Here is a 23,978-nt window from a genome sequence, read left to right as displayed (position 1 = left end):
AATTTGATTCTAATTTTATTCTAGAATAGTGACTAGAATTTGGAGTATATAAAACAAATATAAAATGCTATGAGATCATATGAGGGAAAAATTAAATAAGACATCATAGAAGGGGTAGCATTTGGGCTGGGCCTTGAAAGATGAGTAGGCTGTCAGTAAACAGAGCTTAGCGCTGAACATTTGAATTCAGCAAGCCTTACTTTACTGAGAAGACTAATAATAAAGCCCTGAGACCTTCATGAAAAGACATCACTTGGGAGCCAGCCAAGTTATTATCTCCAGTTTAGATGACTAAAGGGAATATTTGTTTCTGAATGGGTATCTGCAGCATAGCTGATAACTACAGTCTGTAAGTGTCAGATGAGACCAAAAAGTGTGAAGAACTCTCTTAGGCCAAAGTCAGGGAACCTTGCTTGGCTACTACTGACTTTGTGGCCAGCACACTAATACAAACTTCAACCATTTTGCTTTTGTGGTTATGGAATGAAGAGAGAAAGCATTTGACTGCTCTGAAATGGAAGACAAAGGAGTTACTGGTAGTAGTGGGAATCTGGTTTTCAGGGTCCCTGAGCAGAGTGATGTTGAAGCTTAGGAATAGAATACTGCTACAGGTAGAAAAGAACATAGTATTAAGGGCCTACTATGTGCCATGCACTGTGCTAAGTGTTGAGGATATTGCAAAGAAAAAAAAAGGCAAAACATAGTCCTTGCCCTCAAGTAGTCCAGTCGTAGAGTATAGAGTTAGGTCACAGAATGTTGGAACTCAGAGGGTTCTTGGAACATAGAATCATAGAATATCAGAGCTTTAACCTTTAGTCTAACAAACCCCTTTATTTTATAGATAAGAATGCTGACCCTAAGAAAAGAGAAGTGTAATAAGTAGAGTTAGTGGCCAAGCTAGAACTAGATCCTAACTCTGCTGACCCCAAGTCCAAAGGTCATAGGATCATAGATTTAATTCTAGAAAGGACTTCGAGGCCATCAAGACCAATGCCCTGATTTTACAGATAGGAAACTGAGCCCCAGAAAAGTTAAATGATTCACCCAGAGTTACATAACCAGTAAGTGTCTGTGACAGGATATAAACTTGAGTCTTCCTGACTCCAAGCCCAGTACTTTATTATTCACTGTCTTTTCCGTCTGGCTCACTATTTGTCACTGGGATGGCTGCCCTTTATTAAGGTCGACGGAAAGCCATAGTCTCATCTTCAGACTCTCAGGGGTCAGATCATAGTACTAACAATCTCGTGTTTATAAGAAATCTGATGGTTTTCAAAGTACTTTCATGTCCATTATTTAATTTAAGTCTTATCACAATCTTTGTGGGGAATGGTAAGCTGGGCAAATATTACCTCCGTTTGACAGATGATGAAATTGAGTCTTAGGGAAGTAATTTTGTTGTTCGGTCATTTTTTTTTAGCTGCATCCAGCTCTTTGTGACCCCATTTGGGGTTTTCTTGGCAAAGATTCTGTAGTAGTTTGCCATTTCCTTCTCCAGCTCATTTTACAGATGAGGAAACTGAGGCAAACAGGGTTAAGAGACCTGCCCAGGGTCACACAGCTATTAAGTGTCAGAGGCCAGATTCAAACTCAGGAAGATGAATCTTCTTGACTCCAGGCCCAGCACACTATCCCCTGCGCCTCCTAGAGGACCTAGAGGGGTAAACTGACTTGCTTAACATGACAGGGCTAAGCAATGGCAACACCAGGATGGGAACCCAGATCTCCTGACAACTGTTCATTCAGTGATTTCTTCAAATGATAACAAATGCATCTGAACAGAGGAAGATAACAATGGATGAGTAGGAAGGATTTTCCCTTATGACCATCTGCTTTAAGAAATGGTTTCAAGGATATTTTGTAGAGGAAATTGTTTATAATAGAAATTTTCATATCTAAAGCATTCTATTTTCTTACCCTTAATTTTTCAATATATTTGGTAATCAACGATGTCCAACAATTTAATTGACTGCCTCATGAGAATGAGCTTCCCTTTCATTGAAGATTTTCAAGTGAAGGCTGGATTATCACTTCTCAGGGATATTGTAAAGTACATTCATGCTTCAGGGAAGAGTTGGTCCTCTGTAGATGGCCTCTGAAGATGCTTCCAACAGTTTAGATTCTAGTATTTCTAAAGTATATTTCAGTCCTGACCATATATATTCTAAGTTTCCTTCCAGCTCTGTTTGTGTTCTAATATTCTGTGTTCTAGCTCTCATGCCCTATGTGCTAACATTTATGGTCTAAGAATTCTTTCAGCTCTAACATTCTATATTCTAAGTTCTTTTCCAGCTCTAAGATTCTACAATTCTATGATCCTAAGCATCATATCAAAACTACTCTATGTTTGCCTATCTTCCAACACTTCACATAGTTTTGAAGTGCTAATGATGCTCTTATCTCCGTATCTTACCACGGCTGGAAATGTGTGGTTACTCACGGCCTTTTTGACCTGTTCTATTTTCAACCTGGGCCAGTTTGACCCTCTTTAGGCAACCTAGTGGCCCCCTGCTCTTGGAATTCATTATACTGGTATCAGACTTTGTGTGGACACTCAGTGAGCTTAGCATACTGTAGCTCAGAACTCTTGAGCTCAAGCAATCCACCAGCCTCAGCCTTCCCAGTAGCAGGGATTACAGACATGTGTCATCACACCTAGCATGCATGTTCTCTTTTTAATAGCAACCCGGAACTTCAGTCAACCCTAAATATTGATATCTGGGTATTAATATTGGTAACTGAGTAGGACCCTAATGTTTGATACTTGTTTGAATGAAATAAACTTGCCTGGGGAGACACAGATAATTGAATAACATCTAGGTTATGGAAAGGAGATATTTAAAAAGCAAGCACATACACAAAATGACACACTTGGAAAATATAATGCCATTTAACAATATCCTCACTTATTTTCTGTTAGAATACTAATAAGTACTTTGCATCCTGATGAAATTTAATAACATGTAATCCTATACACTCTGGTATGCCAATGTAATTGTAATTTTTTTTGTGTTTTAAAAATGGGTATGATGAGATTTTAATTTCCAGTCAAAATAAAAAATCCAGATGAGGATGTTATTAAATAAACCAGGGATTCAAAACCCTTGACTACACATCATCAAATAAACACATCTAATTATCAGTGCTGATGCAGTTCTTACATGAGCATCCCATAGAGTGGATACATTTCACCACGGAGATGCATCTCTTTGAGGAAAATCTCTGTTCTCTTGGTTCAGAAACTCTACCCACAGAGCAAACACCTAGAGTCAGTCAAAAGAGCTGTTTTGGAATCCTGAGTCCACCATTTAATAGCTGGGAAATATTGGACAACATCATCTTTCTGATATTCTATTTCTTTTATGAAATAGGGATGGTAAGAATTGTACTCCATTATGTACAAGGCTGTTGTGAGATATGTGTTGATAGAGTGCTAGCTTTGGAAGCAGAGGCCTTGGGTCAGCTCTGTTGCGTGATGCATGGGTGGCATTGAGCAAAGCATTTAACCTCTCTAGGCTTAAAATAAAATGGGGGAGGGGGAAATGGAGTGACAGGAAGGTGAATCTAATTGATGTCTTAAGATCCCTTCTAGCTCTGACTATGATCCTATAATATAAATACTTTTATAAAGCAATATACATGAGCCATTGTAAGCCATTACAATGTAAGCCATTGTTATTATAACTATTATCGTAATTAGACAATAATTAGGTTTTTAGGGATTTTCCAACTTCTGGACTTCTTAAGAGAATAATTAAGAGATATAGCATTCTGTTTACTGGGCACAATGCAAAAACATCATGCTCTGCACAGCAGACCACTATTTAACAGTTGAAGATTTTGATTGAAACTGCTTGATATTCTGAAGACAGCCTAAAGTACCCTTGTAGTAACCCATAGAGAAGTGTACTTCAGATGTGAGAAGTATAATAATAAAAATAACTTTTTCTTTAGTACTTTAATGTTTACAAATCACTTTCCCCACAGAAACCCTGTGAGATGAGTGGTAATATGCTCTATGGGTACACCCTCAACCCTCTAATCTTTGCTTTGAGTGACCAGGCGTGATGTTGTTGCTCATAAGTCTGTCTACTCTATAGCATTCCTTTCTGAGGCATTCTTGTCTGCATCACAAATCTTGACTCCTAAGACTGCCAAAGTTTGGGGAAAGAAATAAAGATGAAATATTGCCTAGGAAGAATTTAAGTTGTGTTCAGTAAAGGAATGTTGATGTTCTGAGCCCTTAAACTACAATTACAAAAAACTCCTCCCTCAAATCTGTATTATTTTGCAAAATAGACCCATGGGAAAGAGATGTCACTGAATTCACAGGTTTTTAGAATCAAGTAACATTAGAGCCAGAAAGGATCTTGTAACACAGACTGTTAGATCATATAATATAGAACAATATTCAGAGCTGGAGGGGACTTTGGAATATGGAATGTTGGACTGTAGAATCTAAGATATTAGACATTGAAGGGGCCATCTAGAAAGGGTTCTTAACCTATTCTTATCTATTTTATTTTATGCATTTAAAAACATTATTTGAAGAAGAGGTCCACAGTTTTCACTAGACTGCCAGAGGAATCTGTGACACAAAAAAAGATTAAAGATCCCTGATCTAGAACAACCCCTTTACTCTACACTGATTCTACATTAGAGAGTGATGTCAAAGTCTTTCTAAAGAGAGGTTGAATGAACAGAGAGATAACATGCAGAACAACAACAGAAAGTATGTTCTTCCTTTGATTTAGTGAACTTAGTTTCACCCATACAATTCATTAGTACAATTTAAAGAAACATTTTCCCCTAATTATCCAGATTATTAGTCCTACTTCCAAACTTTTTGCTAATTCAATAAGCACATATTATTGGATAGTGGCTTTCCATCTACTTCTTATATCACTGATGTCATAGCCAGTTGACTATTGTGTTATAATTTGAATCTACATTAACTACAAGCTATTTGATCAACAACTGGGTTCTGTTTTTGTTTCCCTTTCTGATTTACTACATATGCTTAGGCAAACTACCCAACTTTTATGTGTTTTCTTCATCTGGCATGAAACCATGTTGAAATGTATTTGGCAAACAATGTATTGAATGAAGTGTTCAAAAACATTTCAATTTTAAGTTTTTAGTTGAGTCACATATACTTGTGTATGTGTGTGTGTTTGTGTGTGTGTGTGTGTGTGTGTGTGTGTGTGTGTGTGTGTGTACCATCTCCTTTAAAATACATAACTGCAGTCGACTTCCAGGAGTAGAGCCAAAATAGCAGAGTAGAGAAGCACTCACCGAGTTCTTCCAATATTCCCCTCTATACAACTTTAAAATAATGACTCAAATTGAATTCTGAAGTGGCAGAGCTAACAGGTCAGAAACATTCTTCTAGTTCAAGACAACGTAAGAGGTCAGAAAGAGAGATCTATGACACAGGGGAGGAGGCTGGCCTGGAGCCCACGTGGGTCAAACACCAGTGGTGAGACTAAATGGTGGTGGCGGAAGCAGCAGCAGCTTCAGGAACTCTCAAGCCAGAGGTGATAAGGGGGCCTGGCAAGTGGTCAGAAAGAGATTACAGGTTACCTCTGTGCTAGCACTGGATTCAAGACCAGACACTGTTTGGTGATTCCATTGCCAATATCTACTTCTGGGGCATAGTTCAAGGGTAGAGAGGAGCACTTTCAGTTAAGAGGTAGTGGAAGCCCTGAGGGGCAGTATCACTTCTGGCTCCAAGGGATCAGGGACTCTGAGGGGGCACCATCATTTCCAGTACCAAGGGAAGAGGTGCCCTAAGGAGCAGTATCAGTCACAATCACACAGGATCAGAGATCCTTCCTGGGTAAGGACCAGAATGCAGACTGAGAAAGCAATAACCACACTTCTCCATGGAACACACCAACACAGAAGCACTGAAAACTTCCAAGCCCCCAGAACTAGCTCTAAAAACAGAAGTGAGAAAAAGCCTGAAGTGTGAGACACAGCCCCTCCCCACCCCATGCTGGGAACGGAGCCCAAGAATCAAGAAATAGGGTGGGAAAATGAGCAAACAACAAAAAAAGAATCTAACCATGAAAAGCTACTTGTGGTGACAGGGAAGATCAAGACACAAACTTGGAAGAAGACAATAAAGTCAAAACAGTTACAAGCAAAGCCTAAAAGTGAAAAAAAAAATGTGGATTGGAAACAAGCCCTACAAGAATTCCTGGAAGAGCTAAAAAATAATTTCCAAAATCAGAGTAGAGGAAAAATTAGGTAAAGAAATTAAAACAAAGGAAGAAAATTATAGAAAGATAGTTAATACCTTGGTAAAAGAGACACAAATAAATACTGAAGAAAATAACACCTTAAAAAAAAAGAATTGGGGTAGCTAGGTGGTGCAATGGATGGAGCACCATCCCAGGAGTCAGGACCCGAGTTCAAATTTAGCCTCAGACACTTGACACTTACTAGGTGTGTGACCCTGGACAAGTCACTTAACCCCAATTGCAAACAGAAAGAATTAAGCAAGTGGAAAAAGTGGTGCAAAAATTCACTGATGAAAATAACTCCTTAAAAAGCAAAATTGGTCACATGGAAAAAGAGGTACAAAAGCTCATTGAAGAAAATAATTTCTTAAAAATTAGAATTTGGTAAGTGGAAGCTAATGACTTCATGAGACATGAAGAAACAATAAAACAAAGTCAAAAGAATGGAAAAAAAATAGAAGAAAATGTGAAATATATCATTGGGGAAAAAAACTGATCTGGCAAATGGATTGAGGAAAGTTAATTTAACAGTTACTGGATTACCCAAAAGCCATGATGAAAAACTGCCCCAATGTCCTATTACCAAAGGGTAAAATAGAAATTGAAAGAATCCAGTGATCACCACCTGAAAGAGATCCCCAAATGAAAACTCATAGGAATGTTATAGCCAAATTCCAGAGCCCCCAGTTCAAAGAGAAAATACTTCAAGCAGCAAGAAAGAAACTATTCAAATATCATGGAGCCACAATCAGGATCACACAGGATTTAGTATCTACCACATTAAAGGAGCAGAGGGCTTAGAATACAATATTCTGGAAGGCAAAAGAACTGGGATTACAACTAAGCAAAACTGAGTATAAGCCTTCAAGGGGGAAAAATGAATATTTAATTTAATAGACGACTTTCAGGCATTCCTGATGAAAAGACCAGAGCTGAATAGAAAATCTGACTTTCAAATAGAAGACTCAGGAGAAGCATAAAAAGATAAAAATGAAAGAGAAATCATAAGGGACTCAAAGTTAAATTGTACACCTCCATATAGGGGAAGATGATACAGGTATTTCCTAAGAACTTTATCATTATTAGGGCAGTTAGAAGGATTTTACATAGAAAGAGGGTGTGGGAGTGACTCAATTAAGTTGGGATGGCATTAAAAAAATGAATAGGCACAAAAGAGTAATGCCCTGGGAGGAAGAATGGGTAAAATTATCTCACATAAAAGAGTGTGCAAGGAAGAGCTTTTAAAGTGAAAGGTAAAATGGGGTGGCAGGCAACCTCTGAACCTCACTACATCTAAATTTATTCAAAAAGGGAAAATATGTATACATACCCAATTGGCAATAAAAATCTATCTTACTCAACAGGGAAGTAGGAGGGGAAAGGGTATAAGAGAAAAGGGAGTGATAAAAGGGAAGGCAGTGGTAAGAAGCAAAATAGACTTTAGAGGTAGGATGGGATCAAAAGAGAAAGAAGGGTAAACAAAAGAAAATAGGATGGAGAGTAATGCACTTTTAGTAATCATAACTATGAATGTGAATGGGATGAATTCACCCATAAAATGGAAGTGGATAGCAGAATGGATTACAAACCAGAATCCAACAATAGAGTGTTTCCAAGAAACATGCTCAAAACAGGGAGATACACAGTTAAAATAAGGGGCTGAAGCAGAATCTATTGTGCTTCAGCTGAAGTAAAAAAAAAAAAAGCAGTAGTAGCAATTATAATCTCAGACAAAGCAAAAGCAAAAATAGACCTAATTAAAAAGAATAAGCCAGGAAACTACATCTTGCTAAAAAACACCATAGACAATAAAGTAACATCAAAATTAAACACATATGCACCAAATGGCATAGCATCCAAATTCTTGAAGGAAAAGTTAAATGAATTATAGGATGAAATAGACAGTAAAATCATACTAGTGGGGGACCTCAATTTTCCCCTCTCAGAGCTGGATAAATCTAACCACAAAATAAATAAGAAAGAAATCAAGGTGATGAATAGAATCTTAGAAAAGTTAGATATGATAGACCTCTGGAGAAAACTGAATGTGAGTAGAAAGGACGATGCCTTTTTCTCAGCTGTGTATGGCAACTTCACAAAAATTGATCATGTATAAAGGCACAAAAATCTCATAACCAAATGTAGAAAATCAGAAATATTACATGTCCTTTTAAGACCATAATGCAATAAAATTACATTTAATAAAGGGCCATGGAAGCATAGATTAAAAGCTAATTGGAAACTAATCCTAAAGAATGAATGGTTCAGAGACCAAATCATAGAAACAATCAATAATTTCATTAAAGAGAACAATGAGACAACATTCCAAAATTTGTGGGATTTAGTCAAAGTAGTACTTAGGGGAAAATTAGTATCTCTAAATGTGTACACCAATAAAAGAGAGAAAGAACAGATCAATGAATTGAGCATGCAACTAAAAAAAAAAACTAGAAGAAAAATTTTTAATCCCCAATTAAACACCAAAATGAAAATCCTAAAAATCAAAAGAGAGATTAATAAAGGCAAAAGTAAAAACAAAAACATTGAACTGAGAAATAAAACTAGAAGCTGGTATTATGAAGAAAAATAAAATAGATTAACTATTATTTAATTTGATTTAAAAAAGAAGAAAACCAAATTGCTAGTATCAAAAATGCAAAGGGTGAATATGCTACCAATGAAGATGAATTTCACCCAATTACATGCCATTAAAGCTGACAAAGTGAAAGGGATGAATATCTACAAAAATATAAGCTATCCAGATTAACAGAAGGGGAAATATAAAACTTAAATAGCCCTGTTTTATAAAAGGAAATTAAATAAGCCATAATTGAGCTCCCCAAGAAAAAATCCCCAAGATCAGATGGATTCACAAATGAATTCTACCAAACATTTAAAGAACAATTAATCCCAATACTATGTAAACCATTTGAAAAAATTAGTAAAGAAGGAGTCCTACCAAATGCCTTTTATGACACAAAAAATCGTTTTAATACCTAAACCAGGGAAAGAAAAAAATAGGGGAAAAAACTATAGATGAATTTCCTCAATGAATATCAATGCAAAAAAAATTTAATAAAATACTTGCCAGGAGATTATAGTAATATATCACAAAGATCATACACTATGACCAGGTGGTATTTATACCAAGAATGCAGGACTGGTTTAATATTAGGAAAACTATCAGCATAATTGACCATATCAATCAAAAATCATATGATTATATCAATAGATGTAGAAAAAGCCTTTGATAAAATACAACACCTATTCCTATTACAAACAGTAGAAAGCATAGGAATCAATGGAACCTTTTAAAAAAAATAAGTGGTATCTATCTAAAACCAAGAGCAAATGTTATCTGTAATGGGGAAAAAATTTAAGCCTTCATAAGATTAGGAGTGAATCAAGAATGTCCATTATTACTGCCATTATTCAATACTATACTAGAAATGCTAGCAATAGCAATAAGATAAGAAAAATAAGTTTAAGGAATAAAAATAGATAATGAGGGAGAAAAAAACATATCACTCTTTGCAGATGATATGAAAGAACCCTAAAGAATCAACTATAAAGCTATTCAGCAAAGTTGCAGGATATGAAATAAAACAAAATAAATCATCAGCATTTGTATATACAAACCCAGCAGGCAGAAATAGAAAGAGAAATTACATTTAAAATAACTACAGATAATATAAAACACATCAGAGTTTACCTGCTAAGACAAACCCAGGTTTATATGAACACAACTACAAAAGACTTTTCACACAAATAAAGACAGCTCTAAACAATTGGAAAAATATTAATTGCTCATGGATAAGCCAACCAATATGATAAAAATAATAATTCTACCTATGTTAATTTACTTACTCAGTGCCATACAATAAACTACCAAAGAATTATAGAACTAGAAAAAATAGTAATAAAATTCATTTACAAAAACCAAAGGTTAAGAATGTTAAGAGAGGGGCAGCTAGGTGGCACAATGGATAGAGGACTGGTTCTGGATTCAGGAGGACCTGAGTTCAAATCTGGCCTCAAACACATAACACTTACTAGCTGTGTGACCCTGGGCAAGTCACTTAACCCCATTGCCTAACCCCCCCCCAAAAAAAAGAATATTAAGAGAATCAATGAAAAAAATATGTTAAGGTGGTCTAGCAGTTCTAGATTTCAAACTTTATTACAAAACTGTAATCATCAAAGCAGTCTGATACTGGCTAAAAAATAAGTGGTAGATCAGTGAAATAGATTAGGTATATCATACATAATGCTAGATGACCATAGTAATCTAGTGTTTGATAAACCTGAAGATCCAAGCTTTTGGGGTAAGAATTCAATATCTAACAAAAATTGCTGGGAAAACTGGAAAGTAGATCGCCAGAAACTAAGCATAGACCAACATCTCACAGCACATACCAAGATGAGGTCAAAATGGATAAATGATTTAGACATAAAGGGTAATATTATAAATAAATTAGAGGAGCATGGAAAAATGCACCTGTCAGATCTATGGATAAGGAAAGAGTTTATGACCAAACAAGAGATAGAGAGGAGATCAAAGGAAGTAAAATAGGTTATTTTGACCATGCAAAATTAAAAAGCATTTGTATACACAAAACAAATGCAGCCAAAATTAGAAGGAAAACAGGAAACTGGGGGGGGAGGGGGAAGGAATTGCAACAAGTTGATAAGGGCCTCATTTCTTAAATATATAGGAAACTTAGCCAAATTTATAAAAATAAGAGCCTTTCTCCAATTGACAAATGGCCAAAGGATATGCAGAAGCAGCTTTCAGGAGAAGAAATCAAAGATACCAGTAGTCACATGAAAAAATACTCTAAAAAATGCTCTAAATTACTATTAGATAGATGCAAATTAAAATAAATCTGAGGTACCACCTTATATCTATCAGAATGATTAACAGGACAGAAAAGGAAAATGATAAATGCTGGATGTAATTGAGGAAATTAGGACACGCACTTTTTGGTGGAGTTGTGAACTAGTCCAACTGTTCTGGAGAACGACTTGGAACTACATCCAAAGGGCTATAAAACCATTTATATCCTTTGACCCAGCAATATCACTACTAGATTTGTATCCCAAAGAGATCAAAGAGAAAAGGACCTGTTTGCACAAAAATATTTATAGCAGCTCTTTTTGAGATGGCAAAGAATTAGAAATCAAGGGGATGCTTATCAATTGGGGAACGGCTGAACATGTTGTATTCTATCTATAATTGTAAAGGGATATGATTGTGCTAAAAGAAATGATGAGCAGGATGGTTTCAGAAAAACCTGGGAAGATTCATATGAACTCATTCAGAGTGAAGTGAGCAGAACCAGGAGAACATGGTACACAGTGATAGCCATGTTGTGAGGACGATCAACTGTGAAGACTTAGCTGTTCTGATCAAGACAATAATCCAAGACAACCAAAGGACCCCTGATGAAAAATAATATCCACCTCCAGAGAGAGAACTGATGAACTCTGAAGTCAGATTAAAGCATAATTTTTATTTTTTTAATCTTCTTTGTTTGTGTTTTCTTCTGCAACATAGATAGTATACAAGTATGTTTTGCATGACCTCACTCATATAATCTAAATCAGAATGCTTGTCTTCTCAAAAAAGGGGAGAGGGACAGGTAGGAAGGAGAATTTAGAACTCCAAATTTTTAAAAAATGATTGTCAAAAGTTGGAAAATATTTAACAAAATAAAAATCATTTTAAAAAAATAAAATACATAGCTGATATCTATAAAGAGGCTTTAAAGAATATGCTATTGCCAATTACATTTTTCAGCCTTGAAGCTATCTTAGAATTATAGGACATAGAATTTTAAAGCATGAAGCATAGACTGGTAGAGCTAGAAGGGACCTTAGAACTTAGACTAAAGAATGTTAGAGCTAGACAGAACTTTAGAACATAAAATGTTAATGTGAGATCATGGATGAGGCTCTGAAAAGAAGCACAAGGGCTCAAACGATGACGAGTGAAGCAGTTTATTACAAGCATATGTATGTATAGCTCACCAGCCCTTTGGTCTCATGGGTAAGACCAAGGTGATAGTGTGGGTATACAGTGGGATTCTGACCCTGGCCAAGAGCACAGAACTCTGGGTCTCTGCCTTTGTGTCTTGTTGTTGTTGCTGGGCAGATTCACAGGGACTTGGGTGGGAGGGGAAGTCAATGGGAGGTCCGGACTATAACACCTCCTTCCCCACCCCCTTTATTGATCACAAGGACATTGTGATTAGGAAAACTTGCCAACCTTGCATACCTGAATTAGATTAAATTTGCTGAACTGATTATGATCAGGAAAGCATTGCATTCCTTGCCCAAATAAAGCTAACTAAACCAGTATTAAGTACACAGGAACATAGTACATAGATGGTGCATAGGCAAGTCATCAGGGGTCAAACATAGAGTCTCGTCTATCAACTAGAGTCTGGCAGTAGACCAATACTCGCAGTTAAAACACTCAATATACAGGAATTTGGAGGGGTTGCGGGGAGAGCTCAAGCAAGTCACTGCTTTCACTACACCATCTTGGTTCTAGCCCTAAAATACTCAATATAGAATATGAGAGCTAGAACAGGACCTTGGAACAAAAAAAAAAAAATTTAAATCCAGAAATTTGGAGCCAGACAGTGACCTAAGAGACCATCTACAACTTAGGTGGTGATGTACAACTCCTTCATTTCACAGACAGGAAACAGACATCCTGGAAGGAAATTTCCATCCTTCATCCATGGCCTTCCAGTATATATAATGATAGCTACCTACAAGGAGATTGAACCAACATGCACATAAGAGGCACTTAATAAATGTTTGTTCAGTTGAATCATTGTGGGCTAGTTAGAAAAGGGTCCTGCCTGTGACAAATAGCTACCTGTTGTCATGTTGGTATTTAGGCTCTTGGAATCCTCTTTAAAAGAACCGGAAGCTCCCCCGCTCATTCCAAGCTCTTTGTTCTCATCTCTCCATGTATCTTTTGTAGCTCTCAAAATTTGAGGGGAGGCAGAACAGTAACAACTAGGGATAACAGGGGAGGCTTCATGGGCACAGTGGCACTTGTGCTGGGCCTTGAAGGAAAATAATGACTATAAAACTCAGGGATCTATCTTCCAAACAATGTTATTTATGTAGTGCTCTCTCTATATGTATATACACACACACACACACACACACACACACACACACACACACATACATATATTCTGTAAGTTTTCTTCCAATTCTCTAAAGAAGTTATATCATCTAACATTGTATTCTAACATCCTATGTTTTAACATATCTTCTTTCATCTAAGGTCTCTTCTAGATCTAACTTTTTATATTCTAAAGGAGGGGTGGGGAACCTGTTGCCTTGAGACCAGGCCTCGAGTTGTTGTGTGTTGTTGGATTCAGTCAAAGGGATGCACATGAGGATCTAGAGGGCCACATGTAGCCTCGAGGTCGCAGGCTCCCCAATCCTGTTCTAAAGTCTTTTCTTACTCCAATATTCAGTGGATTTTTATCTTGTGCCCTTGTATCTTTTTTGTTTGTTTGTTTTCCTGCTAAATAAATAAATACCATATTTATTCAAGGAACCTAACACACATGGAATTAAAGGAAAAATTCTAGAGAGCAACAACAAAATGAAAGTAGAGCGTAGGTCTGAGATAATTCTTTTTTATTGTTTGTGCTTGTGTCTTTTTTGCTTCTATCTCTTAAATAAGTTAAGGCTGTCTTCTTATATCAGACCAGAGAACCTAGCTAGGAGGAAAGTAGAGGGAAGTATTTGGAAATCAGTAACAAGGTGAAATAAGGTTCCAGATCTCAAACTCTTTGCATCCTGTGTCTTATATCTTACAAACATACAGTTTATCACAGAATAGCCACAAGAGTTAGCTAAGAGAACTGCTAAAAATTAAACAATTGACTGTGGTACTTGCTTTGATCAAGCAAGTAAGGAGGGCAAGGACAATTTTACTGTGACCTGTAGAAAGTGTGCTATGTTTGTGTTTCTACCTATAAACACCATAAAGCTTACATGTGTACAAAGCCTTTTCCCTAAAGGAGAAAATGAAATGACTGGAGGAGTGCAGTTCTCCAGGTTGTGAAAGAGAATGAAGTGTTCTTTGAAAAAATGATCATAGGAAGAAGACATGAGTAGTTAGTGTTGGTGACTCCCAGTTTGTTAAAGATAGGTCTGCCACCTTCCTGGGGCATGTATCCAGGACATCACAGAAAACATTCTGAGCACTGTCAATTCAATAAACCAATATAACCACTTCTGATGACTCATGTAGGGACAAATTATGCCAACAAAAAGGAACCTAGAAAACCTTACTAAAGATTATGACATCCTAGGCAAAAAGCTGAAGATCTTGGGTGTAAGGTTGGTATTTTCATCACTTAAGCTGATTGAATTTGGAGGATTCAGAAAACAAAGTCATATTTGGGAAGTGAAGAACCAACTAATAAGACAACAACTTGTATGTCTGGACCGTAGATTAAAATATAGAAATGAAAGGCTCTTGTCAAAGGATTTACTGCATCTAAACAACAGCTGCCAAAAGCATACTTTCTTGAAGTCTTGCAGATCTAAACAAGATAATTTTAAACTGAAAAGGAAAGGGGAGAAAACTGGCTACATGGATCTTATGAGCCTAATACCATAGAGAGTGGCAGGTACAGTATAATAAAAAAGATAGATGGAAAGGAAGAGTAAATCAAAGGATATAATATTGAAGAAAAGTTGGCAGTAAGAGCCTTGACTTTATGACAAGCCCTGTACAAATATGATTAATAAATAGTGCTAATTCAAAGACACATATTTGATCTCATAGTTATCACTGACTTGCTGAGATGGGGCTCATTACTGAGCTGACCTGGCTCAGGAAGTGAAATTTAAACATACTTCAATCCTCTATAACCATGCTGGCCCCAGGACTTTACTATGTCCTGCCTCATCCTTCAGGCAGGATCAGGACCTGTACATCTCCCCGGCTATGCCTCCCCATTTCTCACTGGGCACCCATTCAGGAACAAAGTTCTTTTGAGCACCTACCCCCTAAAATACTTAACACTGGAATAAGTCCTGAGGCATAATGCCTTACCCCTCTCTGACAAGCCTGGCCCCAGAACTCCAGTGACTCCTGCCTGGACCATGTGGTGAGACCAGCAATTATACTTTTGCCCTTGTCTCTCCCATTCCATATCAGCCACCAGTCCAGGAGCAAAGATTCTCCTTCAGCCTCCCCTTACCCTCCTCCCTGCACCATAAGGAGATAATCTCAACAATGGAATGAGTCCCGGTGCAGGGCAGATTTGGTTGAGGATAAGTACTTCAAAGATGCCTCACTCCTCCACAACCTAGTCTAGCTCCAAGACTTGGCCAATCCTTGCCTTGACTGTCAAATAGAAGAACCAGGGATCAGACAAATGCCCTGCTGCAGCACTGTATGTTTCTTTCCTTCTCCCTTCCCATCCTCTTTCCCTGATTTCATTTTCAGGGACATACATCAAATCAGTATCACCTTTGCTGCTGTGAAGGGCATGATGATCTACTGTCCATGGCTCCCCTCAGAATCTCTATGAATCTGAATTGTAGGCTGCTTAGACCAATGTCCTGCTCCCTCATACCTATGCATATCAGATTAATCCCTCTGGGGTCCCTGTTCCATTCGTCTCTATCCTTCCATTATTTCCTCAAGAATAGAGATGTCAAACATGCAACTGGTGACCTGCAACAGTCCCTGTAAAAATACAATAAAACATAGATATGTGGCCAGTATACACCCATAGGGATCCTTAAGTGTGGTTTAGTGGCCCCATTTCTCTTTGGGTTTGATACCACTACTCTAGAACCCCTATTCTATTATTAATTAAATGTCCTTCATATTAGATCTCTGCCATTGACCTGGAAATTACTTTTGTTTTGTTTGTTTTTTTGTGTTTATTCATGTAGGTACATGCCACTTCTCCCCAGTAGAATTTAAGCTTTGGAGAGAGAGGACTTTATCCCTTTGCCTGTATCTCCTCAGCCCCTGACACATACAGGGCCTGGTACAGAGGAGGAGCTTAGTAAAAGCTTATTGAATTTAATCATTTCTGGTCTGTGGCCTTAGAAAGATATGACTTATTCAAAAGGAAACAGCCTAGGGAAGAAGAAGGGCAAGGGATAGAGCAAGATTATCCAATTATATAAGGAAGCACAGGAACCTGAGGAGAGAAACGTGGTGGAAGACATTTCAGAAAGGATCAATGGAGGCAGAAATAGCATTATTTTTGTAGGAATGTGCCTGTGTACTTGAAAAAATGCTCCATTCATATTAACTATATAAAGACATTTTGTTTCAACATGTAATTAATCTTGACATGTTATATTATTCTTATGTAGAAAACTGTAATGAACATTAATTTTCCTTTTTCTTAGAAATATAAGAATTAAAGTAAAATATCCGATATAAAAATTTATTCTGGTACTCTTCAATTTCTGGTTAATAATAATTACCATTTACATTTACTGACATAACCTCAAGCAGAAAGGTGATGTGGTATAGGAAGGAGGGCATTGGACTGAATGTCGGAAGACTTGGGTACCCTGACTGCTATTAACTAACTGTCTGACTTCAGAGAAGTCACTTAGCTTCTCTGGGCCTTGGTTCCCTCATCAGTAAAATGAGAGGGTTGGACTAAATGACCTCTTGGGTGATCTCCAACTTTAGTTCTATGAGCCTGTGATCTTCTCTACTACAATCTACCTGATCCAGAGGAATTAGAAGAATTTGGGAAGCTTCAGAAATGAGGCACAAAAGCCTGATGTTGTAGAGATGGAAAACCTTCATGATTCAAGGATGTTTTCATGCAATCCTGCTCTGCCAAAAACTACGCATTGATAAGTTTATGGCTTCCTTTGTGATAATTTATCCTTCCAACAAAAGTAACTAACAAAGTAAAAGAGTCTTCTTGGCCAAATTCCGATCATGGAGTGATAGATGCTGAAGGAGAAAAACCACAGGGAACTTTGGGACAAGTGACCATTCCATCATAGATTTCTTGATGGGGGGAAAGGAAATCCAGGCATAGTCTGACATGCAGGTTTAACAGATTTCAAAAGGTTCAGAGATAGGACAGAAAGGAGACAATGGCCTAATATCTTACAGGAAAGTCAAACCAAGAGGTATGGGAAGATCTCAGGAATGAAATTCAGGAGACACAAGTAAAAATTATGTCAGTGAAGAAGAAAAGCAGGAGCTGCCTAAGGAGACCAATGTGGCTGTGCAGGAAATGATCAGCCAATTCAGATTTTTTTTTTGGCTAGGCAATGGGGTTAAGTGACTTCCCCAGGGTCACACAGCTAGTAAGTGTTATGTGTCTGAGGCCGGATTTGAACTCTTCAGGGCCGGTGCTGTATCCACTGCGCCACCTAGCGGCCCCTAGCCAATTCAGATTGGAGAAAGACATGATCAAAGCAAAGGCAAGGAACTGGAGATGAATACATAAGAGTGACCCAGCCCTCTTAAGAACAGCAACAGAAGCACTAAAGTCCAGAGTGAGCTCAGGCTAGTGATGAATATAAGGTCATCAAAAAAGTGGGGATTTTTAGCTATCTTGGGAGCAAAATGGATTGAAAGAAGGAATAGATAGATCTTTTGCTTGATTTGAATGGGAAAATGGTAAGACAACAATGAAAAAAACAAAGCTGAATTGTTCAATTCTTATTTTACTTCTGTTTTTGCTTCCAAAACTAATCATTGGAATGAGAAAAATAGAAAAAAAATTTGCATATAGGAAGTAGAAACCCAATATAAGTGAGGAGACAGTCAGATAGCCTCTAGCTTCTATCAGGGAGTTCAAATAACAACTGGCATCTGTGATTGCTGAGCCTCTGTCTGGGGTTTTTGAGAGATCTTGGGGAATAGAAGTTCCCGCCACCTGCAGAAAGGCAAACGTCCTAATTTTCACAGAAGGGAAGGGAGTGGTCTGCCACATTCCGGCAAGAAACTTGCCTTCTATTTCTAGCAAAATTCTAGAGCCCATTTTTAAAGGGAATGGTCTGTGAGCATTTAAGAAGGAAAACAGCAATTGCTAAGAGTATAGCTTCATCAAGAACAATTCATGACATACTTCCCTCATTTCCTTTTCTGCTACTGTAGCTAGACTGATTCAGAAGCAGTATGGGGTAGTGGAGAAAGTGCTGAGCTTGAAGGCTGGAAGACCTGAGTTTAAATATCACTTTTGACAACAACTAGGTATGTGATCCTGAGCAAGCTACAGCCTCTGCGTGCCTTTAGGCAACTCCCCAGAGCCCTCACTTACCAAGAAATAGATGTCTTGCCATCTACACTGGTGGAGGGAATTCCCATCTAACAGTTTCCTTTTTAAAAACAATTATTTTATTCTGAACTTAAGAAATAGAATAAGCATTTCCATAATACAATAAAGTAGAAAAAAATGATTGTACATGAAGTTGCAAATCTATTATGTAAAACTTCCTATTCCTTTTGAATATATAATAAAATTATCATGTAATTTTTTTCCTATTTTTCTTCCCTCCCCCCACCCTAGAGACCCACCATTAGATACACACACACACAAATACATATACATATACACATGCATATATACACACATACATATGTGTAAAACCATTCTATACATACTTTTATTTATCAAATCTTTCTCTAGATGCAGATAGCATCTTCCTTCTTATGTCCTTTGTAGTTAATTTGGGTATTTATAATAGTCAAAATGACTATATGATTATAACACTCAAAGTTGTTCTTAAAACAATATTATTGTTACAGTATACAACATTCTCTTGGTTCTGCTCATTCAGCTCTTCATTACTTCCTGCAAGTCTATCCATATTTTTGTAAGATCATCAAGTTCATCATTTCTTGTATCACAGTAGTATTCTATCATAATCATATACCACAACTTGTTTAGCCATTCCCCAGTTGATGGATAATTTCCAATTCTTTGCCACCACAAAGAGAACTGCTTTAAGATTTTAGGACATATAGGTTCTTTTCCTTTTTCCCTAATCATCTTGGGAATCAGACCTAGTAGTGGTGTTGCTGAGTTAAAGGATATAGGCAGTTTAATAACTCTTTGGGCATCAAAATCACTGGTCTTTCATGTTTTTGCATAACTGGGCTGATAGATTTGAGGAATACAGTAGTCATAGTTTATTTAGATTTCAGCAAAAAACTTAGCAAAGTCTCTCATAAATAGGTATGATGGAAAGATGGGGAGGAGGCTTCGAGTGGGGTGACTCAGGGATCTGTTGCTGACCTTGAGCTGATCAGCATTTTTATCAGTGACTTAGAAGAAGGCAGAGATGGCATGCTGATCAAATTTAGAGGTGGCATGAAACTTTTAGAGATAAGCTACCCAGTGAATGACAAAGTATAATTCTCAAAGCATCTCAACAAGTTAGAACAATGTGCCAGATCAAAGAAGACATAATTTATGAGGGATAAATATAAAGTTCCTTACCTGGGGCTCCAAAAATTAACTACAAGAACTGTAGGATGGGGGAAGGGGTTGGGAGAGGTGGCAAGCAGTTTTTGTGAAAAAGCTGTAGGTTTTAATGGAGTTGGTAGGAGTCAACAGCATGACGTTGTACTCTATAATGTTACTGTTATCCTAGGTTACATTAAAAAAGTCCATAATGTCCAGAACAAGATAAGTAAGCAATGCTCTGAGAGTTTCTTCTCTGGGCGAGGAATCTCAGGAGTAGTGCATTCATTTCTGAGCACTGTATTTTAGTCAAACTGGTCTCAACTCATCTATCCAATCCACCGACAAATCTTGTTTCTACCTTCACAGCATCTCTTGTATGTATCTCCTTCTTTCCACTCACATAGGCAGCCCCCTAGTTCTGGTCCTTATCACTTCTCTCCTGGACTACAGGAGTAGTATTGCAATAATCTTCTAATTGATATCCCAGTTTCAAGTCACTCTCCAATTCCAATCTAGCGTCTCTTCGCTGCCAAAATAATTTTTCTAAAGTATAGGAGTGACCAGTCTTCTTGCACTTTACTCCATGTGCTCTCTGATCCAACTACGCTGGCCCATCTCTGTGACTTTGCACTTGCTGCCCCCCATTCCCTTGCCCCCTCACCTCCACTGCTAGGGTTTCCAGGCTTCCTTCAAGCGTCAGTTCAAATCCCACCTTCTACAGGAAACCTTTCCGGGCCCCTACCCTTTGCCAGATGCTAGTTATTTCCTCTCTGAGCTTACCTTCCATCTACTCTGTATTATGTTCCTAATTATTTGCATGTTTTATCTCCCATTGGAACATGAGCTCCTTTAAGGGCAGGGGCTGTTTTTGTCTCTCTTTATATCTCAAGCGTTTATCACAAAGTCTGGTACAAAGTAAGTACTTAGTAAATGCTTTTTGACTGACCAGGCTTTGAGGTTTCTCCATGTCAAGGTCAACCCCACTACTTGTACCCTTGATCTCATCCTCTCCCATCTCCTTGAGTAACTTAACTATTCATTCTGTCTCTCTCACCTTCAGTCTCTCCTTATCTGCTGGCTCCTTTCCTGCTACCAACAAATATATATCCAGATTACCTGGTTGTTGTTCTTCCTTCATTCACCAGGGTGGTGTCTTGATTTGTGTGTGAAGTGAATGTCAGTGGGGCTGAGCTGTGCAAAGTCATCAGCCTCACTCTTTTCTTCCAGTCATTAAAGTCCAAGACAAAAGTTAAGACTGCTGGTGATGGCCCAGAATGCAATGGGTGACCTCGGCCTTTCCAAATTAAGGTCTTTCCCAGGTCTCAGTTGGTCTGAGGCCACACCCATTTGATGACTAAGGGCTGGGTTAGAGTTGAGACAAAAGATGACTCAATTTACTATCACAAAGATATCAGTCTGGGAGGGGAAGACCCAGACAGTTGTTTACAACAGCAGCAACAACCTTCTATCCTAGAATGTTAACTCTTTGGGGACGTGGACTGATTTATTTTTGTCTTTGTATCTCTAGGGACTGGGAAATAGTACAGGCTTAATAAATTGCTTGTTGATTTATTGATTGACAATTCCTTTCACAGCCAGATTCCTAGAAAAAGTTGATTCACCCTCAATTCAGTTCTCAGCTCCTTGTTCTCTGATTCCTCCTCCTGTTCCTCAACTAAAACTGCTCTCTCCAGCTGTCTCTTGAACTGCTAAATCTGATGGGCCTTTTCTCAATCCCCATCTTATCTCCAGCTTTTGACTCTTGACCATTCCTTTGCCTGGATACTCCCTCCTCCTTTGGCTTTTGGAACACTATTCTCTCCCATCCAGTGGCTCCTACTCCATCTCCTTTGCTAGATTTTTATTTACCTCCCACACACTAAGCATGAATGTCTCTTAAGACTCTTTCCTTGGTCTTTATCTCTAAATCTTATATCTTGGCGATTTCTTCAGTTCCAATGGGCTCAGTTATAATTTCTGTGCAGATGATTCCAAAATTGATATATTCATCACTGATATCTCTTCTAAGACTCCAATCTTATATCACCCATTACCTGGTAGGTATTTTAGTATCATCTCAAGCTGAATACGTCAAAACAGAATTTTTACCTTCATCCCAAAAACTACCCTTCCTCCAAATTTCTATTAAAGATATTACCTAGGGGCAGTTGGGTGGCACAGTAGATAGAGCACTGGCTCTGGATTCAGGAGGACCTGAGTTCACATCCGACCTCAGACACATAACACTTACTAGCTGTGTGACCCTGGGCAAATCACTTAACCCCATTGCCTAGCCAAAAAAAAAGATATCACCTTACTCCCAGTAACCCAGGTTCATAACCTTGGAGTCATCCTCAACTCTTCCTTGTCCTTTACCCCCATATCCAGTCAGTTGTCATGTCTTGCCAACTCCACTTCCACAACATCTCTCTCATCAGTCTCTTCTCTACTCATGGCCACCACCCTTGGTTCAAGCCCTCATTTCCCCTGACATGGATAATCACAATAACCTTCTGATTGGTTTCCTTGCTTCCAGTCTTTCTCCCTCTCCAATACACCCTTCACATAGATATCAAATTGATATTTCTAAGGGATAGGTCTGACCATAGCATTCCCCAGTTCAAATAAAATACAAACTATTCAACTTGGCTTCTCCTCCTCAACTCTTTTTCTTTTTTTATTGATTATTTTGTTTTCATGTAACAATCACTTACCAATAAAAAATACCTTCCCTCCCTTTAGGATCTTCAGATAGCATGTATTACTTTATGCTCTTATAGCTTATCATTATTGACAGATGAAGTAGGGGTTTTGGGGTTTTGGGGTTTTTTTGGTCTTTTTTTTTTTGACTCGGTCGTCTGGCACTACCATAAGCCATTGCATTTGATTCTCTCCTATATACACTCTCCTCTTTGAGTTTTTGTGACATCACTCTCCTGTTTCTCCTCCTACTTGTATCCTCCTCAGTCTTCTTTGCTTGATCAACATCCATATTCTGCCCCCTAAGTGTGGTTATACCCCAAAGCTCTGTCCTGGGTTTCTCTGTCTACACCCATTTAATGACTTCATCAGCTCTCAAGGGTTCTTATCCAGCCCTAGTCTCTCTCCTGAGCTCTTGTTTCACATCATTAAATGCCTATTGGACATTTCAAAATGGATCTTGTAGACCTTTAAAACACAATATGCCCAAAATAGAACTTCTTATCTTTCCCCCAATCCCATTCCTCTTCCCAAATTCCTTATTTCTGTCAAAACCTAGATCATCCTCTAAGTTTCCCAAGTCTGCTACATCAGCATGATCCATAATTCCTCACTCTCCCTCACCTCACAAATCCAACCAGTTGCCAAGTCTTGTCATTTTTACCTCCACAACATCTTTGGCAACATAGTATTCTTAAAACACAGATCTAACCATGTCATTCCCCTGCTCAGTTTACTGCAGTAACTCCATATTACTGCTAGGATCAAATACAAGCCCTTCTTATGGCATTTTAATCCCTTCACAACCTGATTTAAGCCTATGTTTCTGACCTTGTTATACATTATTGTCTTCATGAACTTGTAAGTTTAGCCAAGCTGTCTTTTTTGTTGTTTTTCACACAAGACATTATATCTCCTATTTCCATGCCTCTGCATTGGCAGGAAGTACTCCATACCTGGAATGCACTTCCTTCTTAGCTCTACCTCTTAGAATCCATAGTTCTCTTTAAAGTTCAGCTCAAATACTATCTTTTATAGGAGGTCCCCGCTACCATTGCTAGTGTTTCATCACCCCAAAATTACTTTGTATATTTGTATATGTGTGTTGTGTGTGTGTGTGTTTGGTTTACATCTTGCTTATCTAGTCTATTCTACTGACCCACTTTCCTATTTTTCAACTAGTCTGAAATAGTTTGAATAATTAATGCTTCATAATATATTTTGAAATCTAGTAATCCTGCCTGCTTCATTACTCTTTCCCCCCAATATTTCCCTTGGAATTTTTAACCTTTTCTTCCTTTTCAAAAATTTGTGTTGTTTTGGTCTGGTACTATAAATCAACACCTTGGAATTTTAATGCAGCATTAAATATGATATTATGTTCATTTTTATTATATTTGTATGGCACATTTGTGAACATTGAAATATTTCCAATTATTTAGTTCTTCTTTCATATTTCTAAAGATTGTTTCATGTTTTTGATCCTGTTACTATGCTGAAGCTATTAATTTTCTCAGTTAGTAAGTGCCTTCATTGATTCTCTAGGGTTTTCCAAGTAAAGTCATCATATTTTCTGCAA

The 23,978-nt window shown here is 37.8% G+C and overlaps 1 protein-coding gene across 1 annotated transcript in view; it reads left to right on the top strand.

Moving 5' to 3' along the window:
* Positions 1-23,978, top strand: part of LOC114047399 (tubulin polyglutamylase TTLL11-like) — a 237,933-nt gene that overhangs the window by 198,579 nt on the left and 15,376 nt on the right. The window contains exons 13-14 of the mRNA XM_027868228.1: positions 842-872; positions 1,542-1,552. Coding sequence (XP_027724029.1) covers positions 842-872; positions 1,542-1,552 — 42 coding nt within the window. The remainder of the gene's footprint in view (positions 1-841; positions 873-1,541; positions 1,553-23,978) is intronic.

The sequence above is a fragment of the Vombatus ursinus genome, unplaced genomic scaffold (genome assembly GCF_900497805.2).
Source record: "Vombatus ursinus unplaced genomic scaffold, bare-nosed wombat genome assembly UNPS02014786.1, whole genome shotgun sequence".
Classification (NCBI taxonomy): Eukaryota; Metazoa; Chordata; class Mammalia; order Diprotodontia; family Vombatidae; genus Vombatus; species Vombatus ursinus.
The sequence above is the reverse complement of the archived record's forward strand: the minus strand, read 5'-3'. Positions and strand labels throughout refer to the sequence as shown.